At 37.4% G+C, this 16,609-nt stretch overlaps 1 protein-coding gene across 1 annotated transcript in view; it reads left to right on the forward strand.

The window, feature by feature from the left end:
- Positions 1 to 15,308, forward strand: part of LOC131078858 (probable histone chaperone ASF1A) — a 28,675-nt gene extending 13,367 nt beyond the window's left edge. Inside the window, exons 2-3 of the mRNA XM_058016672.1 lie at positions 14,162 to 14,277; positions 14,421 to 15,308. Coding sequence (XP_057872655.1) covers positions 14,162 to 14,277; positions 14,421 to 14,783 — 479 coding nt within the window. The 3' untranslated portion in view covers positions 14,784 to 15,308. The remainder of the gene's footprint in view (positions 1 to 14,161; positions 14,278 to 14,420) is intronic.
- The last annotated feature ends 1,301 nt before the right edge of the window (positions 15,309 to 16,609 follow it).

A 16,609-nucleotide genomic window follows, 5' to 3' on the forward strand; every position in this document is an offset into this window, starting at 1 on the left:
CACAAAGTAAAAAATATTCCAGCAGTAAATGCGCCGCCACTATTCAGCCAGAAGATTCTCGTCCAAGAATGGACGACCATTATCCTGTTCATTTATTGCATATGCAATGAATTTACTGATGACGGCTTCCAGCTCTCCGTGGAGATACTTGGCACATTTTCAATATTAAACTCCATCAAGGTAATTTCTTCCTTGCTCTTGAAAAAGAAGCTTTCCCATTCCATCATGATTTCTTGTGTTCTCATTATATTGGAAAATGAAGAAACATTTGCAAAATGTTCCTTAGTGAATGAACCTACGAAGAACTCATGCAACTGAGATTTCTATTCTCATTGAGCTTCTTTGCGAACAGTGCTTCAATTGCATTGATGGCTTCTTCCTGCACCCTTCTGATTGAGTCTTTCAAGGTTAAAGACTCCATGCTAAATTTGTCAAAGGTGTTCTTTCCTGAGCAAACAACGCAGAACCACTGGGGAAAGTCATAAACCTCGTTCTCCTGAATTACTTTCCCATCAATTAGTGTTTGCCTCAGAATCTTTGTTAGAGCCTTGAGTCATGGAATGGTTAAGTCCTGATATATGCGAACATCTTCCCACAATCCTTCCGCTTCCTATAATCTGTTCAGAAGGGCTACGAACCTTGAATGAAGCTGGGCCAAGTCCTCGATGAATTTTCCTACTTCAGTGTAGCCATCCTCTATCCACTCCCTGGAATTCTGTGCCATTGCTCTAATTACCTCCGCATCATCAACAACTTCCTTAGGAAGGGAAGAAGAAGGAATGAATTAGAGACTTGCTTCCCTGAGTGGCCGTTTAAAACTTCTAATGTACTCGCATAAAGCTCTATTTTCTTCCCTCAGCCTTTTACATTTCGCCTTTGTCTGTAGCATCTTTTCCTTCATCACTAAGGAAGATCCTTAGAAGTCTCCAATTACTTGTCCCGTGGAAGTAGGACCAAGATCAACCTGTTTGATAACATAATCTTCTTGCCTAATTTCATTCCTGTCCTTATCTACTGCAAGCTTAGCTATGTGCAAGGTCCGGGGTCCAGATTCATCCCTCACGACCTTGGAAAATTTCCAAGGAGCCTTCTTTTCTGCTGGCCAATCCATCCTCTTCAACAACTCTTCTAATTTCCAAGCTGGATCAATTTCTTTTTCCGGTTCCCTCCTCAGCCTCTCTATCAGCCAATCAGGAGCGGGAATGGAGTGACTATGGATTTCCATGTGTTCTTGCTCCTGTGATTCTTCCTCCATTTCGGCAAGGATGGCTTCTACGAAACTATCTCGACGAGTCTCTTCCTAGTGTGGAGGACTTTCTTGTCTTTGACCTCTTGGCTGATTGGGTCTGTGTGAAGCACTAATGTTGAGTATATCTGGTGCTGGAGTATTGCTTGGAGGTGGATCCATTGGATTTTTCCGTGTGAACATCTCTACCTCTTGTACACTGGAAGAACTTGCCGGTGACTGCACCCTTTCTACCCTTGCTCTCTTTTGCAGAGGTTCTTCTTGTTGCATTTTTTCTTGAACTTCCTGATGGATTTGTTGGGCTTCATGATGAACTTCTTGCTGGATATCTTTCTTCCTTGCCGTCCGTGGTCTCTTCGGACCACTTTTCCCTTTATCAAGCCGGACTTCCCCTTCTGCCTGGGCTTGCGAAGATCCTTCAGTTGTTTCGCTATGGGAGTCCAGACTTTCCATCAACTGATATGTCAAATGAACATTTCCTTCCATCAACTTCCTTATCTGCCGATCAACCCAGTGTTTAGTGAATTTTAGCACTGGTCTAGCCAGGTCTAGCCAGGATATTCAAATCATCAATTTTGGGCTCCGACCAGTCTGACAGCTGAATGGGCTGATCTTTCACTTTCTCAAATTCAGGCTGTGTTAAATCTGAATCCTCTTTCACCTGGTCCGACACTCGGTAAATTTTACTTATCCTGATGGTGTCAAGGGGCAGTCTGGAATACATTTTCCTCTAGACTTCAAGGTCATCCTCGACACTTGCCCAATAATCTTCCAAGTGAAATTTGTGTATGAATTTCATACCAACAACCTTTCTAATTTGGGGGTAAGGATCATACTGAGCTTTGGATGTATAAAATGGTAGGCGATAGAATGCTAACTCCTTTGCTGCACTCTCAGTTGGCTCCGAACCCAGGCACACTTCCATGAAATCACCTAGGACAACTGGGAATTCAATAGATTGCTTCTTCTTCTTCTTCTTCTTCTGTAGTTGATCATAAGTTGTTAATTGCCTCATGAGTTTCAGCAGTATGAATTTGACGGTTGGATACCTTGGCAATTTGTATGACTGGAATGAGAATCCTTGTGTCCTGATGTAGGTGAATTTTGGAAACTGTAATAACGTGGCTCCATACTTCTGAACCAGGGCCCTTGCTTGTGGTGACCCCCTTACGTGCAACTGTTTTTGCATAAACTGCATCAAGTACATAGTGAAGGTGTCGTTTGCCAGCATGTAAGAACTAACATTGTGAAGATGCAACTGAGGATAACATTCATGCACTTTCAGCTGTGCTGGTCCGCAACCCATGATTCCACTTGCTGGCAGACCATCAAATCCTCCCCTTCGTGCAAGCATATAAATTACGTAGGAGCTTATGAAGAAGGATTGAGACTTTCTTTCTTTCAAGTTCCTCAACTGTTCGTGCAAGTAATGACTAATTAATCTGGCCCAATCGACTGGCCCATTTGAATTCATGATTTCGCCGATGTAGAAGAACATCCATGTTTCATCAAAATTTACAGTATGTGAACATCCCATTACCCTGCTTAGCATCTTTATCAGGTCCACATAAGAGTCTTTGGCATTTTGGAAATATGTGGCCTAGGCTTCAGCAACCATTGTTTGTTGATCATGTCAGCACACCTGGCAGGACCTGCATCATACACTGCTTGAGCTCCGCTAATGGTCTTGTATGTCATGGAATGGTGTGAAGGAATGTTGAAAGCTTCACCAATTGACTCCTGAGTCAACGTTGCCAACAACCTGCCATCTAACATTGAAAGTGTCTTCCGCTCCGGATTTTAATGCTTTGCACATTCCAGAATCAAAGCTGGACATTGAATAGCAGGAGGAAAACCAGCTGCTGCAACAATTCCCGCTCTCGACTAACTTGACAATTGTTGGTGATGGATTATATCCTGCTGTTCCGAACATTCTGATCTTGAAGGTAGCCAGGTTGAATTTGCCCAAATTCATATCGCTGATTTCCTTCCACCTGGAATTCATCTGGGAAATAGGAAGGAAGCCCTTCATCTCTGCCTTGATCAGTGCTTGCCTGGTGATGGTAGCCGCCTTGTTTGAGTCTGCCATCCTGAAAAAGCACCTTGAAAATGATGAAAAATCGACTAAGTATGACCTTTCTTCACTTCTCCAATTCTTCTTTTTTAAATCTTGCACGTGAGAAATGAAATGCATCTCTATGCTTATATAGAATTCTTCAAATTGTGCTACTAAGTTGGGAGGCATTAATTTGGCAATTGAATTTATTATGTGTCATACTTTCCCAATCACTGCGCCATGCAAATGGAACTTCCCTTGTAGTTGAGTTCGAATTTGGAAATTTCACTTAATGCACTAAGCCATGCGTCATACTTAGAATATTCCCTCTGCCAACTCATTAACTTTCCATTCTTTCAAATTTTGTAGGGAAATTGGAATATTCTTCAAGATTCGCTTGATTCATCGTCTTAACATGACTTTTCCTACTTCGGAGGGAATTTTCCATGCTTCTCCAACATCTCCTATTTTTTAAGGGATCTCCCTAAAATTTAGGACTGAGGTCCATTAGAGAGAATAATCTTTTGCGATTCCAAATCTATTAAAATTTGTAGATTCTGATAAGATTCGGTGTCTAAAAATGGAAATTTCAAAAAATTTCCCGAGGGGATTTTTGCATTTCATTCCTCCTTGACCCCTAGATTTTCATGCCTTCAGACAAATTTTTAGTTTTCCAACTTAGTCATGGAATTCTCTATGCCTTGGAATTTCATCATCATTTCCTTTACACATTTTCCAAAGCCTAGGCATTTTGGTGCCCTTTCATGCACATGGGCGGAATTTCACATTGACGGAGGAATTCATGCTTTGTTTGAATTATCCATCATCCCTTGGATTTGGTGCCTTATGACCTTCTTGGGCGGATTTTTGCTAAGGTCATGGAATTCACAAATTTTAAAGTTCTCCTTGCATACTTCATTTTGGTGCCTTAATTGACTTGTGGGCGGATTTTTGTATAGGTGGACGAATTCCTACCCTTTTCAATTCTTCCCCGACCACTCCACTTTAGCACCCTTCCATGCCTTAGGGCAAAGTTTTCACTTGAGGAAGGAATTCATTGTTTTGTCCATTTTCCTTGAGCATGCCATTTTGGCACCCTCTTGAGGAGTAGGGTGGATTTTTCCATGTGTGGAGGAATTCATACTTCGTTTGGATTTTCCATCATCCCTTGGATTTGGCGCCCTTCATCATCCTAAGGCGGCATTTTGTACTTGGTGGGGAATTTCAACATTTCCATGGATTCCTTGTACCCCCCAATTTGACACCCTCCACAGTGCTTGGGCGCAATTTTGACTAAGGCAAGGAATTCATTGATTTGCTCTGAATTCCAAGACTCGTTGGTTTTAGCACCCTTCATCACCTTTAGGCGCTATTTCACCCTTGGCATGGATTTCACTATTTTTTTTCATCCTTCCATGCATAATACACTTTGGTGTCCTTTCAATCTTTTGGGCGGATTTTTGCATGTGTCATGGAATTTTGTGATTTTTGAGTCTTTCGTGACACCTCCAGTTTAGCAACCCTATTTGGCAGTTGGGTGTGAATTCCCAAAATAGAAACTTTCAGAACGTCAGTGTTAGACCCCCTAAACAGGACACGGGAATGACTTACTTACTATAAATAGAAACTTCCTAAAAATATAAGTTACTAAAAATAGTAAGTTTGATTTTTGGCAAAATAGGCATTCCGGGACTCAGTAAAATCCCTAAAAAATAGCAACTTTCTAAAAATAGAAAGTTGCTTCGTTTTGGCTCAAATTTTATTGGGAGGTTCCTTGAAGGGTCTTGATTCCAGTTATATGTTTAGTTTTTCCAAAACCCTAACAAAAACCCCTAAAATCTAGAACTAAAGGCAAAAACCCTAAAATTGATGAAACAAGCCCTAGACTTCACCAAATTCACTCAAACGAAAAACAGACTTCAACAATTTGACCCCCGAACACTCGCAAAGCAGAGAGATTGATGAGACTGCCACCAAAAGACCCCCAAAACCAAAACAAAATACCGAGAGGGCCTAAAAAGTAGAGGGTCCCCATCTGGGATGGGGTGATGTGCGATTAGGTCACAACACGTTCATTGTGCATAAAGTCGGCCAAGAGTAGAGTAGACCATTTCTTAAATTTGTTAGTCATCAATGCTTAATTAATATTGGTTGCTGTTGTTGATTGGCACACATTCTCTTTATTGGGCCTATTCTCTTTGCCGTCTCTACCCATATTGAGAGTGCTTGCTAGCTGGGCGACAAAGGTTATATACCAATTAATGTATCTATGATAGTTATTTTATGTTTGTTGGTTTGGATTAGATGGGAACATGGATAACGTTTTCTATCTTTAGATCATGAGGCGGTTGTTGGTTTATCCTTTGAATGGTACTTAATAAGATCTCTGCCACAATGTTCAGAATAATCCAATCAAGTTGCCTTTGCTCATATCTGGTTCCTTGATATAGATGTCATTTGGCATTATTGATAATACTGATTCGTCCACAACATGTCAGTAGTGTTGCTTGGTCCTGCATGCTATCATCTTCATTTATAAAGATAATACAAGGAGCTTTCTCAAGTCAACAACACAATACTTAACAAAATCTTGTTTTGTTTAAGAATCTGGATGGGGACATCACATACATGCAAAAATTACTTACATATCTTTGTTGTATGTTTAACTTCCTTGTCCTCTTCATTTAACTTGCTCAAAAGCATTGAGATGATTATCTTGTGAGAGCATTGCATTTAGCCTAGATTTGTTAGCGTCTCCATGATTGACTAAATATTTTTAGGATATGGCATTTTACATCCATGTCTGAAGTTACACTTGCTAACTTGGTAATGTGTCAATTGGTTAGCCCATTAGGGGCTCGTAAAGTTGTTATGTGTATTTATTTTGTTTGATCATGGATCGTTTAATCATTGCTCATGCTTAAAACTTCTACCTACAAATAGGTTTACATTTGCTAATTGTAGAGCCCAACTTGGGTTATCAATTTGCATACCTAGTTTTGAGTTTGAGCTTGCACTTGTGTAGATGTTGAGGGAATTATCTTGACATTGTTGCCCATTGGATCAAGGCACTAGTCTACAATGATCTCCGTTTCTACCATACCACTTACATATCATAAAAAACGCCTTTTTTATTTTTGTTTTAGAGTAGCTCTAATCTTGCCAATGTGCATAAGACTTGTTATACATCAAGAGAGCTATGCACATTAGATTCTAAGTTGCAAATGTATTATAATGCTAAGTGGATTCATAATTGGAGATGTATGCTTGTCATATAGTTGCACATGCAAACTAGTGTGTATCTACTTAACATGAGATTCGTTAGGCCTGTTCATGACCATTATTAAAACATGGTTATTCAAGACGTTTATTATAATTATTTTATTTCTCTTTAGTTGTCTTGTTGAGAGCTCGAGGAAATATCCCTAGGTTTAGCTGAACCTAAAGAAGAAGAGGAGATGCCCTCTCCTATCAATTGGCCTAGGGTGCTCACTCTATGTTGATGAATCTTGCTTGTCTACCATTGTAGTCTTGTTCCCCCTTGCATTGATGATAACTCATGAGTGTCTCCTCTAGAAGACTAGAGCTGCAGTTTTGAGAGCTAATAGATCCAATTTTGACTTAGTCAACAAACTAAAAAAATACTTAAATTTATCAACTCACTAAAACCTTGGAGTTTTTTCAAGAACTCACTAAGAAAGAGTTGCAAAAACCTTACCAAGACTAGCCAAAAACTTGGAAAACTCAATTGGGTGAGTTAATAGGTGATTCATTTGGTTGAGTTAATAAATTGTGAGTTCTTAGGGTTTTGAAACCATGGGTCTTGGTATTGAAATTTTTTGACCAGGTTATTAACCAGATCTTTGAGTTCAACCAAGATTGGCTTTTAGTTGATTGTACCTAGTTAAAGTTTTCGCTAATAGTTTGGTAGCAACATTAGTGTTAGTTTTTATCCAATCCTTGTAAAGATTGTTGAAGGCTTTGAGGTATAACGTGGGGCCTTTGGTCTTGGTGAATGAAGTGGTTGAAGTTGTAGACACATAAAAAATTCCATTAAATATCCTCTTATTTAATCTCAATTTTCCAATCATTATCAAGTGTATCCATATAATATAGTATTATTATTCTCCATTATCTTACAATATTCATTTTCTCCATTACTCCATTAAATCCATTAAGTCAAAATATATCCTATTATTCATCCATTTAATAATATATCTTCCATTTTATTCATTTTAAATAAAACCATTTTTCCAAATCTCCTACATATCAACTTCATCTCCTATTTATCAATTTCCACTCTATCTATTTCACTCATCTAATGCATGTGGGTTAAACACTTCATTTTTACATCAATTGTTTATCCCACAACATGGATTCACCCTGAGGACATTTATAAATACCTTGCTCCTCCTCATTTCTAAGCTTGGCAAGTTAATCCATTGTTTGCATCTTTTGAGATCTTTCATGCATTCTTGCATTTTGCTTTCTTGATCAATCTCACATATTTTGTTTTTCTTACATTTATCTTGCATAGCTTCAAATCATTCTTCAAATCTCCATTCACCATAGCCTCTTGTGCATAGTGCTCTGAGAGCAAAATCTTAAAAACACGAGATCTTGGTTGATAGGAGGGCAATGAAGGCAAATTCCTGTTAATGCATGGGTGTGTTTTGTTTATTTTGGCTTTGCACGTGTGTTTCTCTTGCAGTTACTTCATTGTTTGATGTTGAATCAACTGGATCTTCTCTCATAAGATCTCAGGCTTGATTTTTGCATCTACAGAAGTGATTCCTCCAATATCAATGGATGCGATATAGTGTTCTTAAAGCTCATTTTGTAGGTTTTGGAGTACTTTGTTGTGGATTGTAGGTTGCGGGATTGTCTAATTGGTATTTGGTAGGGGATTTTGGGGTTGGGCATTGATTTGGTGATCCCCGTTGGATTGCTTGTGGTTGATTTTCCATTTGTGTGAGTTGAGTTTGTATTTGAGCTATTCAACCTTCTACCATGGCTTGTATGTGAGTCATTTGATCTAGAACTTTGAGGACTATTAAGATACTATTGTCTGATGTCCCCAGGAGTAATATTGGGTTGGGATTGGACATTGGGGAAATCTAAGTGAGGCCCATCCTTTAAAAGGGGTGTAACTAAAGCCATTGTCTAAATTTGTGATTTTGAATTTTAGATCAAGATTTTCTTATTTCATTTTGATTATATTGCATTGGATGGATGATTTGGGTTAAGTTTGAGAGAAGTTACACCATGAGGTTCTTAACCTCAAAGGTATTCATAGGGGGATGAAGGCACAAGCAACACAAAATGTAAATTGGTTGAGGCTGTTGATGCTCCGAGTTGTGGACCCCTAATCCCTAAGGCTAGATAGTCTCCCAAGTGCTAGGGGTGTCAAACTTGGCAAGAGTATCATGAAATCTGTGCTCAATTTGGGCAGTTGAGAACCAATTATTGAGGTGGGTAAGACCCCCTTCTTTTTTGGCTTTGCAAGACCAGGGGGGGGTTTTTATAAGGTGTTGTAATACATATCACCATAGAAGCACAATGCTCACCTTGACACAAACCACACCAGTTGCATAGTTTTGTGGACCCCAAATCCCTAAGGTTAGATAGTCTCCCAAGTGCTAGGGGTGTCAAACTTGGGAAGAGTATCACAAAATCTAGTTCAGTTTGGGCGATTGAGAACTAATTATTAAGGTGGGTAAGACATTCTTCACTTTTGGCTTTGCAAGACCAAGGGGAGTTCCCTAAGGTGTTGTAATAAATATCACGACAAAAGCACAACACTCACCTTGACACAAACGATAGCCGTTGCATAGAGCACCCTTTTTTCGGTTGTCACTTAGTACGTATATGCTGGTTTTGAGAGCTCAAGGTTAAATACCTTATTAAAATAGACAATTTGCCACTTAAGTGTCAATAAAAGTTGATTTTGTCATCTCCTATCTTTTTTAATAATGAAAAATGAAGCTCATATATCAAACACAGCGAACTGTGCACACTTACCAAGGAATTATGGAAATTTGGGATTTTAGTTGTAGGGGGCACCCTTACCTTGTTAGGGTTTTTATCATATTTCAGACTTGAATCCACCTTGAACTACATTTTTGCGTTCCCAAGGAGCATGGAACGCCTTCGATCTTCAACGAGTGGCACCTTAGATCATTATTGGTGTGTGGATTTGCATTAGGGACAAGGAATCACTTGAAAAATTCGCCAAAACAATGGTTGGGAGATGGCATGTCAATTTTTGGGTCATGTAGCAATAATTGAGGCATGGATGAGTGCCATTGGATCTGATTTGGTGTTTTGTGGACGTTGAAAATGCATTAATGGTGCCTTGAAGGGTAGGAGAGTTGGGAGACAAATTTTGGATGTTTTGGTGCTTGGTGGGAACCTTTTGCCAAAGTTGCATGGACATTTATACGTTATCGGTATTGGTATCGGATACAGATACGACCATTTTTCAAGATCCCTAATATGGATATGGTAAGATCTGACATTCCTAATTAAACATATTCATATATATATATATATATATAACACAAATTTTTAAGTTATTAGAGGAGATTTTTATTAAATAAAATTATATTAAAACATTAAAATTTAAATATAACGAATAATTAAAACTTGAAAAATTCACTTTCAAACTTAATTTTAAAATTTATTTAATCATACAAATTATAATAAATAAAATTAAATATAAATTTGTAGATAATAAACTTCAAAAAAATAAACGATTATGAAAATTTAATTCTCAAACCCAACATTTTAAGTGTAGGTGAGCTCTAATTATAAAAAATTCAAAAGTACAATTATTAAATGGTTATTAAGGGCAATCCTAGGTTGAGAAATTTTGGCATTTTCAGATTGGGGCTTGTGGCTATCAGAATCAAAGGTCTTCCAACCAAATTTAGATCTATCGTATAATTACCTGGCTGGGTCTTGTGATGAATGTTTTGAATTATTTTCTGCTAATTATGTAGTCGTAGGGAAAAACGCACCATAAACATCTGAAAAATTGCACAGAAAAAAGCGTCAAAAAATTTGCACAGAAAAAAGGGTCAAAAAATTTGCACAGAGCTGTTCACGTGCATTGTACTGGCAAGCGACATTGCTTATTGTTCTAGCTACATGGGTTGGACCTCATTTCAACTAGCAAAGATAATGAAAATCACACAAAAAATGCTCAAAAAATACATCCATGATGTACAAATTCAGGAAAGTTTTTTATCTAACCTGATCTATACGAATTTGGCGTGGCTAAGAAAACATGCTTTTTTTTGAAACGTGTCGGTATGGTACCCACGCTGAATTAGTGTTGTATCGTATTCGTACTCGTACTAGATTCGACGATACACGTACTAGGGAAGGTAGGGTGGCGTATCCTGCAACTTTGCTTTTTGCTTGTCGGGTTGAAACTTTTTGGGATTTCTGAGTGCAATCCAACCTTTGTGGGAGTTTGCCATTGAATTGGATTTGCAAAGAAAACTAGCCAAACAGGAAAGTCCAATTGAACTTATTGATTTCACAATGTTTTGGTGACGTAAGCATAATACCATGATGGATTAGGAGTGCTCGAAATGGGATGATGTCAACAGGATGGGATGACATCAGTAAAAGGACATGGTGATCTCAACAAAGTATGGCTTGGGAGAAAGTTTGATTTTATTGGTTTTGCAGGGAACCCCAATTGAATCAGATTAGAATTTTACCTTTAAACATAGTTCCATGGAGTTTCCTGATAGGGATGGGGGTACTGTGGCACAAATACATATAGTACTTAAAAATTGGTTATAAAAGGATGTGTAAGAAATAAGTATATAAGAATTGCAAATGAAACTTTGGTATACTATGTAAACTTTAAACTAATATACATTAAAAACATGACAATGATTGCATTGCAATTTGAACATTAAAAATGGTGTGTAAAGTTTTGGAACTTTGGGAGCAAACCAAGAATAATTATAAGCATTGCAAATGAAATTTTGGCATTCTAAGTGAAGTTTAAAGTGATAAACATAGAAAACATGGCCAAGCAGTCTTTGCAACAGGGCTGATGATGCAATGGTGATGGAATGATGACATCACGATGATACGACCTGCAAATTTTTTCAAGTGAACCGGATGCTTCACTTTTGTTTGGTGAGTTCAAATGGGTGTCAGGATCCCACAAAAGCCTACAATTGTATTTCTTTGTGCTTTTTTTCCCCTTTTGTGAGGATTTCCTAGTGAATAGGACCATGTTGGGAAAATTAAGTGAACCATAACCTGGTCTAGTTGAATAGGTAAAACCCACAAGCCAAGTTATGATTTGTTTAACTCATTTTAACCACCTTTTTGAACATTTTCTATCTTTCTTGAGCATTAAGTACTTCAACATGGGGAGCCAACGGGAAAATCTCTCAGATGGATTATTTGAGGGCATGATAGGGTCAAATGCACACTTATAGGGTAGAAAAGAGAAAAAATGAGACACATCTGAATGGGGTGCCAATGGAGGCTACCTAGGAAAACCTTAAGAGTCAGCATCATTGGAAAAATGATTGTTAAGATTTGGAAAATAGATAAAAAGTGAAAAACGTGAAAAACTAAGATTCACACTGAGTTCGCTGAAAATGTCTAAGGCCTATATGGTTTCTACAATATGACAATTGTCTAAATAGGGAAAAGTAGAAGACCAATCTAGATCCTACACAATTGAAGAGTGCTTGTCCATAAATGCAAGTGCCATGAAATTAAAATGTCATTAGATGGGCTATGAGTGATAACAATGGAAAAGAAAAAAGTAAAAGAATTGAGTAATACATGAAGAATACAACATTCACACTATAGATTAAACTACCAAAAGAAAGTGTTGACTTATGTGTGCACTAGTTTATCCCTTGTGTCACAGCTCTTTGTGAGAGATGGTTGTAGGTGAAGTCAAAGACTCAAAATGGAGTTAAGACCTTATTAGATGACAGTTTTGGACTAAGAAAATTAGTATGCCTTGTGAAACCTTGAAGACCCTTATTTTAACTTCTCTTGCACAGTGTGAGATTCTCTCATTCTAAATCCTCTTTTTCGCTCTACATTGCAATCCCTGTGAAATGACAATAGGGAGATCCTATGAATATGAATCCAAACCTTACAGCCAAATCCCAGTTTTGCCAACATCATTGGACCGTTGATGGTGCTGGCGAAAACAAAGCTAATGTAAAACTTAAATGGTTGAGCCAAAGATGTTGGCTATAAACAAATATGAAGAAGATAGAGAGTTAGAGGGAGAATTGAGGAGTCAGGAGGACAAGTCTGCTGATGTCAAGGTGCTATGATGGATGACAGTTGATCACACATCTCTTACAGAGTACAAAAACTGGCCCAACTGATCTCAGCCTATGCATGAACATATGCCCAGGGAAATCATTGCACTGACAAGTCTTGCAAGAGAAAGGTGTCTCCAAAACAAAAATCAGGCATACACAGTTATTCTAATGTGCTTTGAAGTTTGTTCTTGCCTATTCCTGTAGCTGCATTGGTATTTGATGACTGCCTGAGCTGAGGTCCATGATGGAAATATTTTGGACCCAATTTAATTCATCAAATGTATCATTTTCCTTTTTCATGGGAAGTGGTTTCTCAGTAATCTACACAACAATGGTAGGATACATCCTACTTTCTGGACATTTTTTATTACTGAAATTTGATTAAGTTCTCTGTAATCTATACAGAGATGGTAGGATATATCCTAATTTCAGGCTAAAACTATTGGTGTATTGTAAGGATCTTACCATCTGTGATGATCCTTGTCTCCTGTACTGCTTGCACAAATCTTCAGATCTGTGATATCTGGAAGTGCCCATAGCTATCAGTGTAGAACATTATTTAGTGAAGGGTTCAACTTGATTACATGTTCTAGATTCCTCCCTAGGGAAGCCTCTTGGCTTGAACTTGGAAAATGGATTTGTACTTTTACAATGATTTTTGGATCCTTGGGGTTTGAGCCTGTTAGGCAGTCGATGAAATCAAAATACCACTTGTGAGAAGAATATTCGTATGCTTAGCATCCACAGTTTTGATTTGATTTGGAGGAGAGGACCTAATGGTATACTCACAAGCAACTAGCTTGTAGGAATGGAATTTCTCATGACAGTGGAGTGAGCTTTATCCCTAATGGTATAGTCAGCCCTTTAAGTATCCAGATTCCAGATTATACACTGCTCCACATCTATTCCTCATCATCTATGACAGCTTTATCCCTAATGATATGGCCAGTCCTTCAAATATTTAGATATGTATTGGGACCGGAATGAATAAGCTTTTGAAGGTATCTAGGTGGAGACATAATTAATTAAGTTGTTTCTATTTTGAAACCAGAAACCTAGTCTGTATTTATATGGTTAAAAAAATTACAGATGTTGGGTTGATCTGGTCAAGCATTACATCAAGACACATTGAGGGATCCAAAATTTTCTTAGTCAGTTTCAAGTGACAGTTGCTTTGAGATGTTATTTGTGTATAGTCTGAATTTTGCTTTGATGAGCACACATTTTTGGCATGAAAACAAATCCCAGGGTTACAAGAATGGTGTGAAGTTGGGTTTTTATTAGCAATATTATATAAATTTCAAGAAAACTTGAGCTTTTAACAATCTTCTGAAGGAGTCTTTTAAATCCTTTAATTTCACAGGATATGACTTATTTATATGTATGGCTGGTAGATAGGATGACTTATGTTATTCATTATGGATAGAAATTATGGCATTGCATCTTGATATTTTTGGATGAATGTTTACTATCATAGGCCTACCATTTTAAATTTTTGATACATTTATTTAATGTTTCCTTACATTGTGTCTGTAGATTTGGAATGGAAGTTGACATATGTTGGGTCAGCAGAAGATGAATCTTATGATCAGATGTTGGAGAGTGTACTTGTTGGACCTGTTAATGTTGGCAATTATCGCTTTGTTTTCCAGGCAAGCCTCTTTTTTAATTTTATGATTACAATCAATGCACCTTTTTGTTCTTGAATCCTGTCGTTTGTTAGTGCTTTTCCCCCCACCCTTTGAATGAAGAGTTAACTCAAAAGAAGATAATTTATTTTATTGTTTCCAAGCAGGCAGATCCGCCAGATCCATCAAAAATTAGGGATGAAGACCTCATTGGTGTGACAGTTTTGCTGCTCACTTGTTCATACATGGGCCAAGAATTCTTAAGGGTTGGATACTATGTCAATAATGATTACGGTGATGAGCAGTTGCGAGAGGAGCCTCCTCCAAGAATTCTAATTGATAGGGTGCAAAGGAATATCTTGGCTGACAAGCCTAGGGTGACAAAGTTCCCAATCAATTTTCATCCTGCAACCATTGGTCCTCCTGAAGATCCTGGTCTTCCACTTGATGATCCTGGTCTTCCAACAGATGATCCGGGTCTGTCTTCCACTGATGCTATGGAGGAAGTGCCACAAGAGTTTCCAAGCTAATCTTGAGAAATTTGTAAATAAAATACTTTTTTTTGTTATCGCTTGTGAGACTTGGGAGGATATGCTTCAAGTAACACATCTTCACCCCCAATCTTCCAAACCGTCGTCTGTTTTGTAGTTCAAAATTTTGTGTTTGAGGCCTTAAAATGACTGGATACAACATTGGAAATTTAGGAAGAATTCTTGCAGATACATGTGAAATGACTGGAGAACTTGCAACTGACTTTTTGAGATATATGCTAATAGCTTTCCAACCTTGATTCTTACCTACCATACCTGTCTCTAACAAAACATTAATGTGGAAAGGGTTTTCGATGGTTGAATAAGAACTTATCTCTGAATATATGTAAGGAAAAGTGAAGGGAAGCAAGTTTAGCACCTTTATCACTTGCCATTTTCAAAAGTTGAGTAATTCTCAATGTACTTTTGTAGTTTAATTTCAAATCACGGTTACAAGTAAATTGTATAAAATGTTTTACTTGTGTTCATAAACCATGTTGGATCTATACTATGTAGTTCATTTTATGGTAGATTGTAAAAAAGGGAGTATCTAAAATTTGAATAACTTGAATAGGGATATCAAAAGATCTGGGATCCCAAATCCTTGCTGAGATATCTTTGAGCATGTTTTCTCAAAGGACAATGGCCTCTTATTTGACAATTATATTGTTATCTTTATAACTGGGGTATCCATCCTCAATTGTGGTTGCTGATTAGATGTTGGTGTGTCTACACTTGTGTATACTTGGTAGTCAACATAATAGTTGTACGAATCCCTATTGAGATCTCGACAATATGTTTCCACGCGAAACTCATTCTTCTTACAATGTCATCATGGAAACCCTGTTGTAATATCTACTATGGATTGAAAGAAATAGATATGGTTGTTACGGAAATAGCATCCAATTTTCTGACAAAATCTTGTCCTCAATATTTTTGATGAATAAGTTGGCTTTTTGCAATGTTTATTCTTGAATAATAGAAATCTAATGCTTTTGCAATTTTTGAAAGATTTGACTAGGCAGCACAAGGAAACCTGGTCAAGGAAGGGATTAAGGCATTGCTAGGAATCACGGGGGGATACAATGGTCTGCTATTTCCAGAGTTTAGGTATTCAAAAGCATAATATGGCAATATTATATGCTCTTCTAGTTGGTGACCAACTCTTGCACGAGCAAGGTATGACTACGCTAGTAAAGAGAGACTCTCAAGCCACTATAATCAGTGTTCACAATATCGTTTTAAAACTATGTTCCATGGAGTTTCCTGGATGGGGATGATGTGTGCCTTTTGGGGATGGCAGTCCGATATATAATCTTTAATGTTTCATAAATATTAATTTTATAAAGATCTAAAACATCAGGGTATAAAATTATCAGCATTATTTTCACACTTTCCAATAGAAAGCACATACTCCATTTACAGTAAATAGTTAACGAGACAAAAAAAATGCTTAGTTGGTAACTACACCCTGGTTTTATCAAACGAAATAGAAGCTTTGAACATATAATGTGCCCAATTTGTTACTTTGTAGAACTAACAATTTAAGAATATTACTAACAATCCAAACTGTTCTTTTACCACTGTGTTTCCAAGTTCATAACACAATAAGAATACAAGTGTGTCAATATTATTAGAATAATACTTTATTATTTTATTATTAATGCTCAATATTGTAAACTTAGTGTAAATATCTTAATAAGATCTTGCTCGATCTTATTGGCAGTTTCTTTTTAGAAATTTGCCCTCTTGTAATTATTTGTAATCCTATTTATTGAGCGTTTGGTCATTGTTAATATACATTCAATTTTTTGCCAATTATTTGC

This window comes from Cryptomeria japonica, chromosome 2 (genome assembly GCF_030272615.1).
Source record: "Cryptomeria japonica chromosome 2, Sugi_1.0, whole genome shotgun sequence".
Lineage (NCBI taxonomy): Eukaryota > Viridiplantae > Streptophyta > Pinopsida > Cupressales > Cupressaceae > Cryptomeria > Cryptomeria japonica.